Genomic DNA, 13,365 nt, shown 5'->3' with positions numbered 1-13,365 from the left:
CCTGGAATATGTTTCCCTTAGATATAAAAACATCTGCACAGTAGAGAGCCAAGGGAAGACATCATAGTAGTTGATGGATTATTGCACTTGTACTGCAGAGATGTACTGACCTCATAAAACAACAAAAAACTTAAACAGGCTAAACAGTAGTTGGCATGTGTTATTGCACAGGGAGAGAGAAGAATATTGCACGAGTGAAAATAGGTAATGTTTTGCATAAGATGTCCAAGGAGGGGGGGTGCTGACCATTGTCCCTCTTCCTATCACCTCCTCCTTCCTCCAAGTGAGGAGTTGTACAGCTTGATGGCTCGGGCGCAAAGGAGTTCAGCAGTCTGTTGGTCCTGCATTTGGGGATATTTGTAGATTTGATTCAGCAGATCTGTTTTTGTACATCTTGTTTTAGTAGATCTGTTTTGTTCTGTTTTAGTAGATTCTATTTAGTAGCTATTCATTATTTAGTATCTATTTTTGTTGATCTGTTTTCGGTAGGTCTGTTTTTGTAGATTTAATGTAGTAGATTTGTTCCAGTAGATCTGTTTTGTTCTGTTTTAGTATATTTGATTTACTAGATTATATTTAATATATCTGTTTTTGTTTTTTTTTTGTAGATCTGTTTTTGGTGATCTGTTTTAATAGATTTAATGTAGTAGATTTGCTTAAGTAGATCTGTTTTGTTCTATTTTAGTAGATTCTATTTAGTATCTATTCATTAATTTTTTAGTATCTGTTTTTGTTGATCTGTTTTTGAAGATTTAATGTAGTAGATTTGTTGTTATAGATCTATTTTTTTCTGTTTTTGCCTATGTGATTTACTAGATTTTCTTTAGTATATCTGTTTTTGTTGATCTGTTTTTGTTGATCTTTTTAGTAGATTTGTTCTAGTAGATCGATTTTGTTATGTTTTTGCATATTTGATTTACTAGATAATATTCAATATATCTGTTTTTGTTGATATTTTTATTAGCTCTATTTTAGTAGATCTCTTTGAGTAGATATGTTTCAGTATATCTGCATCCTGCTAACACAGTGAAACTGTCTTCCAGACTGCACCCAGACCACCTACTCTGTGTCGGACCCCAGTCCAATGTCCCTCTTCAGCATAAAGACCACAGAGACCAGGACAGCCTGTCCAGCTCCAGTCACTGTCTGGCTGCTCTTGGATCAGCGCTCTGTGATGACCGGTAGAAAAAAATCCTCCTGCTTTTAACAGCAGAACAGTTAGATACAGAACACTTTGAAATGAAACCAGCTTTGGACTGTTTTGGGCAGCTTTTCCTACAGAACAACCTTCAACCTATAATAAATGATTCCCAGTTTAGCTTAGTAAAGATAAATTAACACTTTGGCCAGACTATATCCCTGTATCAGTATTGGCTGATGCGTACACACCTTGCATTAGCATGTTTGGCATCTTGCATATGTGCTTAGAGATCACGCTAAGGACACAAGCATGTTCAATCCCTCCATCAATTGTTAATGTTTTATTGGATTTGGTAATAGATGTTAAATCGAGACCTGTGTATTTGTTATAATTATTTTAACCGCTCACAGCATGGCAGTCACACCCACAACCATCTTTGCTGATTTGGCGCCTGGATGTTAAATTACACTTAAGAGTATCTTAGATGTTAGGTGACATTTTTCCCATTTTTCTCTCTTTTAGCTCTTGGGAAACTCGTCTAGCGTTGATGTGCAGCAGAGCCCAGCAGGTTGCTTCTCCCTCCCCCCCGTCTAAGCCTGCAGAGAGGCCGTGGTTCTATTCGCTTCCCCACCTGCAGGCCAGCTCCGCTTCAGCCTCCTCCCAGAGCAGAGCGCCGTCAGGGGGAGCGGTGGTGCATTTCTCTGTCCCTGAAACATCCACCCCATGTCTGCTTGCTGTTTCTGAGTTCTCTGCACTTTTGACGTTCGTCACTCCTGGTAACACTCAGACCACAGTGGCCTTATGGGATATGGAGTCTGGGAGTTTGAGCTACCACCAGTCAGAAGACGTGGCCGTTCCAGTTCAGCACAGCGGAGAGCGGCAGCAGAGGCTGCTGCTGAAGAGTAAGCTAAGCAGTGACACTGCATTTTGTGTTATTTTTAATGTCCATATGGAAATTTAAGATAAAAACAACTCATTTTAACAGCAGGATTATTGTTATATCAACCATGTCTAAGAAAAATAATCTACCTTAGGTTTTTAATGAAGACCAATCGATATTTATCAACTACGTTTTTGTTGTTTAAATGCAACACATTTTAACTTCAGGACAGTTTTTACTAGCTTCAATTAAATATGAATTCAGCTCCAGCTTCCTTATGCACCTATAAACATCCAATATACTATAACTCCTGATCATTTATAATATGCATATAATTTCTTTAGCCTTTCCTCAGCATACATCCAGTCTGCATGTATGTTTATAGAAAGATGCTAGATGCAGAAAACAGACAGTTCTGGCCTCAATGCTCTTATGTTCAAAGACTGCGCTAATCAGCTATGTAATAAAGGAAGGTTATTAAGACTGATGGTGTGATTGGTGTCCTCCAGGGTCAGGTGTGTTCCAGGTCATGTTCTCCATGCCCCAGCAGGATCTATTAAGCAGGCTGATGCTATTTGGCAGTGCAGCAACGGTGGACGCAGTCTGTAAGCTCAACAGCTGGGGGCACTGCTCCATCCCCTTCCATGCCCTGCAGGTAGGCACATCAGTCCAGTATTTATTGATTGGCTCACATACTGATTGATTTTGTATGATTTAGTTTTTGTTTTCTTTCATACAGGCCGGATTGAAGAACCGACAGCTTGACACGGTGGATTTGTATCTGAAAAGCAAAGAAAATCTCCTGAACTCCTCTGCATCAGTCTGTGTTTCTGAGCAGTCGGCAGACTCCAAGCAAAGTCTCAAAGACAGTATGTATGCTTGGTTATAAATAGTTACTTCAGAACAGTGTGTATGAGGATAAAACAACATTCAGGGGTGATATTAAAGGAATAGTACACCCAAAACATGATTAGCCTTCATTTTCTACTCACCCCCATGCTGAACAACACTCTGGAGTACTTTTTTGATATCTCAAATGCATCTGGAGATCTGGGAGGCTTCTTGCTGTCTGCTGACATTCAAATAATGGAGGTCCATGGCGCCCGAGGCAGAAAGGTCCATAAAAGTCCACAAAAAACGTGTCAATATTCCTCCATACTGCTCGTCCAATGTATTCCAAGTGTCCTGAGTTGGTAGCGTCCATAATTTACTCGAAACGAAGTCATTTAGAATGTTTTTAGAGCATAAACAGTAGTGTATAGGATTTCCTAAATGCGCGTTCATGAGTCTACGGAAACCGCGGCAGACCAAACCAGATGAAAGTGCGCATTCAGCTCAGCAAAGAACTCATGCTCTTCCTCAACACTGAAGTCCTCAGACATTTTTCTTTCGTTGTTTCTTTCTTTGCACAGGTAAACAGCACATTTCTTCTTATACGCTTGCATTATCGGCAGAGCAGACGCTGAATGCGCACTTTCATCTGGCTTGGTCTGCCGCAGTTTCCGTAGGCTCGTGAATGCGCTTTTCAGGAAATCCTATACACTACTGTTTATGCTCTAAAAACAGGGACTTTCGTTTCAATGACTTCGTTTCGAGTAAATTCTGGATGCTACCCACTCAGGACACTTGGAATACATTGGACGAGCAGTATGGAGGAATATTGACATGTTTTTTGTGGACTTTTATGGACCTTTCTGCCTCGGGCACCATAGACCTCCATTTGAATGTCAGCAGACAGCAAGAAGCCTCCCAGATCTTCAGATGCATTTGAGATATCACAAAAGTACTCCAGAGTGTTGTTCAGCATGGGGGTGAGTAGAAAATGAAGGCTAATCATGTTTTGGGTGTACTATTCCTTTAAAGCTTTCTGCCATTGGCCACACATCCATCATTGGATTTCACTGAACCGTTAAAGGTCTGAAGTGCAGCACAGCTAATCTGTGGAAAGAGCAAAAAAAAGTCTGTCTAAAGGGAGGGAGTTTGCTCTGGAAAGACAAGAGTTTGATCTATGAGGTTACAGTGAATGGAGATAAAGTGAAGGAACAGACTGAATAAGAGCTAAGGAACATTACCAATCAGCATGTGGGGACAGTGGAGAGGAAATCTACCCTTTAGCAGGAAGAAACCACCCTAACCGAGCCAGGCTAAGTCTGAGCGGCCTTCTGTTACTCTAGTTTTGAGAGGATGGCATACACAGAAAGATAACAAAGCTGTACTGATGTAGATGTATTTCCTATGTGAGGGAAGCACAAGGGCTTAATAACACAGTAGCAGATACTGTAATGAGAAATGCAGCAAAACAGATAATGACCCAGTACTCTAGAAGGTGAAAGAGATTAAAACCTTAGCCAAGCTATGTCTATGAGAAGAAGACAACACGCCCACATGTATCCCCTGTAGAAGAGGATCAGAAAGTCAATGGCAGCAGCAGCAGCTCAGCCATTGTCCTTCTTAAGAATGTTGTCACAGCCAAACAGGAAGACCAGATGAAGCTACTATGATGGGGAAAGCAGAGAGAATCTAAAGTTATAGGGTGAACTAACAAACACTGCAGAATGAGATAAAGCTGAGATAGAATGAAGCAGTATGATGAAATAGGGGTCTCTATGTCCTCCAGCGGTCTAACCCTATAGCAGCATAACTATAGAGATAGCTCAGAATAACCTGAGCCACCCTAACTATAAGCTTTATCAAAAAGGAAAGTTTTAAGTCTACCCTTAGAAGTAGACAGGGTGTCTGCCTCACGGACTAAAACTGGTAGTTGGTTCCCAGGAGAGGAGCCTGATAACTAAAAAATCTGCAGATTGAGAGTGAAGTGCTCTGTTAGGAACATAAGGAACAATCAGATCTCTGATATCAGATGGAGCTTGGCCATTTAAGGCTTTATATGTGAGAAGGAGGATTTTAAATTCTATTCTGGATTTAACAGGAAGCCAATGAAGAGAAGCCAGGATAGGAGAGATATGATCTCTCTTTTTAATTTTCATCATAACTCTGGCTGCAGCATTTTGGATCAGCTGAAGGCTTTTAACTACAGTTTGTGGACTTCCTGATAGTAAAGAATTACAATAGTCCAGCCTTGAAGTAACAAATACATGAACCAGTTTCTCTGCATCACCCCTAGACAGGATATTTCTAATTTTTTCAATATTCTGCAGATGAAAGAAGTAATTCTAGAAACCTCTATGATATGGGATTTAAAATGTCTCTTTAAAAAGATGCTTAAAGGTTTTTCCACTTGAATATCAGAAGCCAGTTAGAGTGATGCAACTATTTAGTGTTTCTAACCGTGTGTAATTCTGTTGATCTCCCGTCCACGCACGCATCCCTATGTAGGTGTCCAGGAGCTGTTTCTTGCGTTGGACCTGTTGTGTTCAACTGTCAGAGATTTAAACAGTGAGGCTCAGAGCAGACAGTTCTCTGAGCAGCTGCTCAACCTCACTCTGAGCTTCATCAACACACAGATCCGCTCGGTGCTCTTGCTACCACACTGTAAGACAAACTGCAAACAGTAACATTTTATCGAAATGTGTTTTTAGTATTTTGCCTTCAGAGACTTTGACCTGATATGATGCTTTAATTTGCAGGTGAAAACTCTGATGTACTGAACAGTGTGAAAATCCTGGATACATATGTGACAGAGTTGAGGAATTATTTGAAGAGGTTTCCCTGGTCCTCAGAGAGCAGCACGTCTAACAGTGGTGCTGCTCCTCCCAGGGAGGATGAAGGAGATGAATGGGAGCAGCTTACCACTGAGGTATATTTTCTCTCACATTCCATTTATCCTAATTTAAAAATTCTTCATATTTTGTCACTGTGACGTGTCCATTCAATAGAACCCAAATATTGACTTGTTTATTCTTTGCAGGAAGCGATCTATCAGGCAGTTCTTACCAACCAGATCCCGAGAGCTCAGGCTGTGATGTGGAGACTGAATCGACCTGAGCAGCATCTGTCTGCTCTGAGGATGGTGGGGCTGAACCATGTATTGTCCTGCTTGCAGTCCGGGAACCTGCAGACTGCTAAAACACTCCTCACTAACATGGTAGGAACATATTCCAATAGGAAACGAGTATCATGGTCCATCTATCTTTTTACTCAGGGATGACAGTATCCCTAATCAAAGGATCTTGACCCATTTCAGTGACTGAAACATTCAAATAAACCATCCATCCATCCATCCATTATCTTACACGCTTGTCCCAATTGGGGTCGCGAGTGGTGCTGGTGCCTATCTCCAGCAGTCAATGGGCGAGAGGCGGGGTACACCATATTAAATAAACCATATTGAATAAATATTTCATATTTTACATATATAGGTATTTATAAAAGTCTTTATAAGATGATGAATACATGATGCTGTTGTAAAATTAAATGCATTGGTATGCTTTAATATTTTAGCAAATTTATTTCTGTCTGAACAGTTTTATTCCGTCACTTTCTGCACAGTTTGGACAATAGGAAAAAAACGCAGTTATTAAAAAAGGTAATAGAGAAATATATTTATGTATTTTAAAGGAATATATATATTCCTTTAAAATACAAGAACTTATTAAGTGAAAAGCTAACCCCAAATTCAACATCTTATGCTTTAAGAGACATAGAAAGTGAAACCAGATGTAATTCCACTGAATATGATGAGTTGAACAGATCTATAATGGGAGGATATATTTCTATAAATTACTCTAAATATGGGTTATAGGTAATTTTGTCCCTCTTTACCTTTATTCCACCTGTGTTCCACTCTGTCCCCCTCTCCTCCTCTCTCTCTCTCTCTCCTCCTCTATTCCCTCTCTGTCTCTCCTTTCATTCATTCTTTCATTCTCTCTCTGAAAATAATATTTAATAAATCTCAGATTGGAGAAATTCACTCTCTGCATTTAACCCATCCTCTCGGGGAGCAGTGGGCTGCCATTGTGTGTCGCCCGGGGATCAGTGTGGGGTTAAGGGTTTTGCTCAGGAACCCAGAGTGGATGCTGTGGGGACTGAATCGGGTATTTGTAACTTTCTCAGAGCAGAAGCTATGTTTAGTCAAATATGTATTTCTTACCTGAAAAATGTAATTATAGGAAAAATTTGCCAGTTGGAATAAGTAACTAGCCTGAGGGAGAGTTTCTGGTGAGTTAAATCAGAATCAGAATGCCTTTATTTGTCATTGTACAGAGCACAATGAGATTTGTTCCGGAATAACCCATTTTAGATGCAATACAGCATGCATGAGGGACAGGAGACTGAAGCTGCAGCCAAGGGAACCTGACACCCTTGTTAAAAAGATAATAGCAATCACTTTATTTTTTTTATTGATCTTACTTAGTATTTGCAATATTTTTCAGTTTACTTTACCAACATTGTTTTTAGTCTAACAGGAGACTAATTGACTAAATTAGCATCTAAAGACTGGTCCTCAGTATCCACTGTCCTGTTTATTTTGGTCTCATGGATGATTCCAAGACAGACTAGATTGTGGCTGTAGACGCTTCCAGCAGATCCTGAGGGAGATGGAGGCATATGAAGCACACCCTCTGCTGGACCTACACCTGAACTGACTCTGTAGTCCTGTCCAAAGGAGGGTTCTGTACAGATAAACCTAGAGACCTAGTGGTTTGGGCATTGTGCTTGGATCCCAGAAGTCCTGAGTTCAAGCCCCACTCCCACAGACTGCCACTCTGGGTCCTTAAGCAAGACCCTTAACCCCAAACTGCTGTTTAATGCTGATTTAATTTTGTTGCTCTTTACTTGTGACAGTGTAATGACAATAAAGTTAATTCTTCTTCTATATCAGTATGTAAAAGCATGGGTGTTCCAACCATCTGTTTTTTACACATAAAGGGGAGGCAGGTGGTAATAGCTCAAATTTCCTATGGATACCATTAGTGTTCTGTGGAGAGGGTGAATGTCTAAAAAGCTACAGCTCCTTTCTGGTTCTCAGCTGTCACCTCAAAGCTTCTCGTGAATTGGAGAAAAGTTTCAAATCTGCTCCTCTGGGTTGGCTGTGGTGGCACAATGGGTAGCGCACACGACCCATTTATGGAGGCCTTAGTCCTCGATGGGGGCGACCTGGGTTTGAATCCGGCTCGTGGTCCTTTCCCGCATCCCCCTCCCCCTCTCTCATACCACCTTTCCTGTCAGCCTACTGGCCATAAAAACAAGCCACTAGTGCCGTAAAAACTTTGAAAAAAAGAATTAGAATTAGCATGGCTACATGTATTGTGATGCAAACAACAGACTAAAGTGATGACCAGTACTTACTTAACTGTTACTATCAAATTAACAATTGAATTGACATCTACAGCAAGAAGCATTATTTAGAATTATGTAAGGCAGGATATGATGAAAAGAGTTAGAATTTAGTTCTTAGTACACCTAAGAAAGATAACGATGAGGATAACGGAGCTACCAGATAAAAATGAGAAGGTTCAGCTAGTTTAGCTGGATCATCAAGGAACGTTTCCTCTCTCACTAAATAGTGAAACTGTTCCAATTAAGTATAATGATTGACATTATTTTTGTGATTGACATTTTTTATGTCATTCGAAATTAAAGATGCACATCTGTGGCGATAAGCTGAATATTCTTTAGCTGAATCCCTACATTTAGTCTTTCTTGCATTAGTACTGGGCTGTAAGCTAGACTGATCTCATCATCGACTGAAGCAAACGGTGCAGGGGTTTCCTAACATCAAGGTAGGGAGCAACCCTACCTCTGGTGCCACTGTCACCTTGGCGTGACTCGCTGTTCATTTTCCTGGCAATGTTAAAGTTGAGCTGCAACATATTGTCATCTGCAGGGTCTAAGTGTGAAGAAGGAGCTTCACAGCATCTGCCTTTACACCAAAGACAGGAACCTCCGGGAATTATTGGTGAGTCCGTCTATTTACAGCAAACACCATAAAGAGTTACCATATAACTCATCCTTTAGCATCTGTTTCCAGCTGTCTCAAACTGTTGAAGCGGGCGCGGGACAAGATGGACTGTTGTGTGTTTGTGAATACGAAATTCAGTTAGAGTTTAGCTTGCAGGCAAGGTTAGCGCAAAGCAAGAAAACCAAATAATCAGCTTTTGATAAACTGCGTCCAAACATGGAACTGCAGTTATTTGCATAAAATAAAACATAAAAACAACAGAGTTTAAGATCCAAATGACAACTGTGACTGTAAATTTAAAGGCCTTTTAAACCTTCAGCCTGTTATCATATCTTATTTGCCCTAAATGGAATGTCATACGTTTGCCAGATCTTATTGCTCTCCAGAAATGATGTGGAAAACAGTATTTTTGTTTGATAATGTGTTTGCTTTTTTGGAATTTTAGCCAAACCGTTTTCTGTCTGTCAAGTATTGTCCTGTAGATACCAGCAGAATATGAGGCATTATATTACAGGACAGTAATTCAATTCAGTTAATTTATACAGGGCCAATTCACAACACGTCATCTTAAGACACTTTACAGAGACAATTCAACCAGATCATATAGTCAGATTGGTTTAAAGATTTCTAAGGAAAACCAGCTTAGTGCAACGACTCATCGACTCAACAGCAATCCCTCACACAGAGCATGAATGTAGCGACAGTGGAGAGGAAATACAGGCTCTAGCTTGGATGAAAAGAGTTTAAATCAGTTAAGTAGGTGAGTTAAACTCATCCAACTACAACGTAAAATTTTAAAAAAGAAATCTATTCAGATTCAGAAAAAAAGCTGCCCGGGGCAGTGTCACAGTCCAACAGATCCAGAACAGATGGATATCTATGATGAAGAAAAGCATAGAGAACATAAAGTTAGGTATTGAACTAACAAATACTGCAAAATAGGAGAGAAGAGGTATAATCAAAAGTAGTCTCTATGTCCTCCAGCAGCCAAAGCCTATAGCAGCATAACTATTGACATAAAATGAAACAGAATGAAGCAAAGTGGTCCCTATGTCCAAGTTATTCACCTATCAGATGGCGTGTATGAGCACTAATTTCTGCCACATTTGTTGCTTCTTGTAATTCAGACTCTGTTAATTACGTTTTGTTGATTGAATGACTGAGACTTTATTGCTTGTGCAACCATAACTAAAATTGGTGTGTTTAAAAGATTTGTAATGCAAGACTTTAATATCCTTGTTCCTGAACTGCTGCACTTTAGTGCAGAGGAGACAGTTTTTGTTGCCTGTCTTTGTCGGAGGTGAGAAATCTAACAGTGTGCTTGTTGACTTGATCAAGTTCCGGTACCAGTTTTAAGACTCTACATGCAGGAGTACCAGTCTATTTCAAAGAGCTGGTTGACCCTTAAAGAGCTCTGATGTTAGCAGACCTCTCTGTTCCAGTCACCCATTTGAGACAGAAAATCTGTTCAGCATTTTCTGTAGAAAACTTTAATTGATGGACCAAAATCCTGCTCCATATGGTGCGTTGCATTAAAGATAAAAAAGCTGACTTGTTTTACGAGGCTTTCTTAGAAATTCCTTTTTGTTTGAACGTGTTTTTCTATCATGCATTTTACTCGACAGGCCATGCCAGTCTGCTTTTTATAGCTCTATGTTTTATGGATCAGGTGGAGGATATGTCCAGCCAGGGTTTTTTGCCTGAAGATGAGATGCAGAGTGTTTCATTCATCAGGAAGATGGAGAAGCTGGGTTTACTACCAGCAAGGTCCTGTCCCGCTGATCCCCTTTCTCAGAGGTACACAGACTGTATTGTCTTAGATGAATGCGCATGTTCAACAGAAAAAATTAACATGTCAAAATAATAAATATGAAGGGGTGTTTATATTTTATTTCATTAGTAATTTCAGATTTCACATGGATGCAGATTTCTATATAAACCAATAAATTTTTCCTTTGCTCATGTTTTTATTTCCTTGCAATAGTTTATCTTACTGTTTGACGGAAAAAGTTCTTAATTCTTTGTTCTTGAACAGACGTTGTTCTATGTCTGGGACCCTCAGCTGATCAGATTTAAATGTTCCAGGGTTCCTCAGATTGCTCATGATGAGCTAGAAGGCAGAGAGTTGCTGGAGGAACTGGTTGAACAGAGGAGCCCTGAGGAGGTGGGAGAACTCTGGAGGAACATCCAACTGCACTGGGTGAAGAACTGGGACCATGACTGCCAGACTGCTGTTCTCTTATCCAGGCTACAGCACACAGGTGAGGAACCAAGTCCAAACCAAACTAGAAGGGTTCTGTAGCCCCACATTGTTCATTTGAACACCAATGATCTTCTCTTCTGTCAGAGTTGAGCCTTGGAGACTCTTCAGTGTTGTGGCGCTACCTAACTTCTCTCCACGACAAGCAGCAGGTGGTTGAATGGATTCACAACCAACGGAGCTCCGATTCCCTCTGCTGGCCGGACATAACTCCAGAGGTGGTTAGCAGTAGTACGGCGTGCAGCATCTTCTTCAAGGAGAACGTCCTGGACCTTCTAGCTAGGTAGAGTAGCTATTCATTTTTCTATCAGCTCCTTGTGTTTTAAGATGAAGGTTTTGGAAAAGAAACACTGATTCTTCCTCTTAGTGGTTCTCCTGTTCATGAACATATCAGGGTCAGTATCAACATATCCAGCTTAAGGCTGTTTGGGTCCAATTTTAGGTTTAAGGGTAGGAGGAAGGGAACAAAGTCCAGTCATCTCTAGTTTCTACCTCTACTTAAGACATTTCTGCATATGTTGATAAATGATCCAGGTGGAAAAAAAACAAATATCTCATCTTGTTGAATCCAACTGATGGTCAGGTTACGGAACTAGTCCCACTATTATCAATATAAAATATAAAATCTTTGCAGTATTATTAGAACAATTATACAAAATTATATAAAAATATACTAAAGTTAAAGCAGAGTGGAGACCTGAGATGGTCCAACAAAGGCCGGGGACCAGGGCAGAACACCGCCTTGACACAGCCAATACCCTCACTAGGTCACCCATGATCTCCAAACCCTGCATTTAGAGACGGGTCAGCACAATCAGAATGAACCAGCCAACCAGAACCGCCTCCAGGATGAAATGGCTTCAGCTACAAACCATCACCGCTACGGTAGCCTCAGACACGGACCACCAACCAGCCCGACCTCAGCCTCATCCCCTGGATCCTCCTAACTCACTTTACCCACCTCTGTCCAGGACCCAATGGCCAAGAGAAAACCACTCTGCATAGCCACCCCCCACCCCCTAACCCACATGCCCACACCTGGCCTACCCTCTCCTCAGCAACCACAGCACCCCAATGTACCCCATCCTTCCAACCAATTCACAGTATAAATTAAAGTATACTTAAAATCATCCTCCAGCTGTGTTTTTAATTCACTCATAATAACATTTAAGTCTGCCCTTAGTTTGTGGAAGTAGACTGTAGTTTGGTTTCCTCAGTTCTGGTCCCTGGTGGTCTGCTGTCCTGCACCTGTTAGATGTCAATTAATCATGTCTATAGCCAGACTCTGGAGAGCTTGACTTCATGCTTAGAAGGTCATCAAGTGTGAAAGTAGAGACGGATATAAAGGGAGCAGGACATCCAGGCCGGACCTCCAGGAACTCTATCTGGTGGAAACAGCCCAACGATTAGATCCAAACCTATAACCATAGCAACGAATGGGACCTTCCTTATTTGTCCCTGCCAGGCCTCTGGAAGCTGGGACCAACAGAACGGCTCAGTGTTTTGGTTTTTTTATAGTTTTTTTATATATATATTTTTTTTTTTTAGAGCTTGGATGTTTAAAGGTTTTGGTCTTCAATATGTTCAGGCTTCACTTTTATTCAGTCTCATTTTACCCATAATGCCCTCTGCTTCCCCAGGAAAGCTGTGTTCATCCCAGAGGAGATGTCAGACTTGGAGCAGCTGTTATGGCGGTTGGCTCAGGGTGGGGGGCTGATGGCTCCAGCTCCTCCAGTACCTCAGTACTGCTCTCCCGTAGGCCTCGACCTACACAGCGCCTTTGTCTCTTTCTGTCTGGAACGTAATCTCCAGTACCTGCTTTATACCTACTTGGAGCACTACAGGTATGGCACGGCTGATCAAATCCTTGTTCCTGTGTTTATTCTGTGAAACATCTACTGTGGGACCACCTCCACAGACTAACGCCCAGGAACTGTCCGCTGCTGATGGATCAGAGCCTGTTTGGGAGTCAGCCTTGGTTTGAGATGCTGGTGAAAACCCAGGAGATAACCAGAAACCTGTCAGGTACCCATAATGGCTCTGGCTATGGCTTCTCTTCACAGGTTAATGTTGGTCATGGTGTGGAATCAAAATACCAACATAATCAATGTTGGATGATCTGATTTCCACTTGAGTTAAACTGCTGCGGTTGATAAAGTACCAAACATCCTTCTTTCAAGAACAATTTATCCTGACTTAAATAACAGGAAAAAAGAGAAATG

The 13,365-nt window shown here is 41.0% G+C and overlaps 1 protein-coding gene across 5 annotated transcripts in view; it reads left to right on the top strand.

Moving 5' to 3' along the window:
* The window catches only part of spg11 (SPG11 vesicle trafficking associated, spatacsin), a 49,309-nt gene that overhangs the window by 3,510 nt on the left and 32,434 nt on the right, over positions 1-13,365 (top strand). For all 5 annotated transcript variants that reach the window (XM_038274248.1, XM_038274247.1, XM_038274246.1 and 2 more), the window contains exons 5-17: positions 1,044-1,181; positions 1,664-2,043; positions 2,531-2,676; positions 2,761-2,890; positions 5,358-5,513; positions 5,609-5,778; positions 5,890-6,066; positions 8,809-8,880; positions 10,553-10,680; positions 10,969-11,144; positions 11,231-11,426; positions 12,784-12,987; positions 13,062-13,168. In XM_038274248.1, coding sequence (XP_038130176.1) covers positions 1,044-1,181; positions 1,664-2,043; positions 2,531-2,676; positions 2,761-2,890; positions 5,358-5,513; positions 5,609-5,778; positions 5,890-6,066; positions 8,809-8,880; positions 10,553-10,680; positions 10,969-11,144; positions 11,231-11,426; positions 12,784-12,987; positions 13,062-13,168 — 2,180 coding nt within the window. The remainder of the gene's footprint in view (positions 1-1,043; positions 1,182-1,663; positions 2,044-2,530; positions 2,677-2,760; positions 2,891-5,357; positions 5,514-5,608; positions 5,779-5,889; positions 6,067-8,808; positions 8,881-10,552; positions 10,681-10,968; positions 11,145-11,230; positions 11,427-12,783; positions 12,988-13,061; positions 13,169-13,365) is intronic.

The sequence above is a fragment of the Cyprinodon tularosa genome, unplaced genomic scaffold, assembly GCF_016077235.1.
Source record: "Cyprinodon tularosa strain WSP-4 unplaced genomic scaffold, ASM1607723v1 ctg900, whole genome shotgun sequence".
Taxonomy (NCBI): Eukaryota; Metazoa; Chordata; class Actinopteri; order Cyprinodontiformes; family Cyprinodontidae; genus Cyprinodon; species Cyprinodon tularosa.
This window is presented reverse-complemented; position numbering and strand designations above follow the sequence as displayed.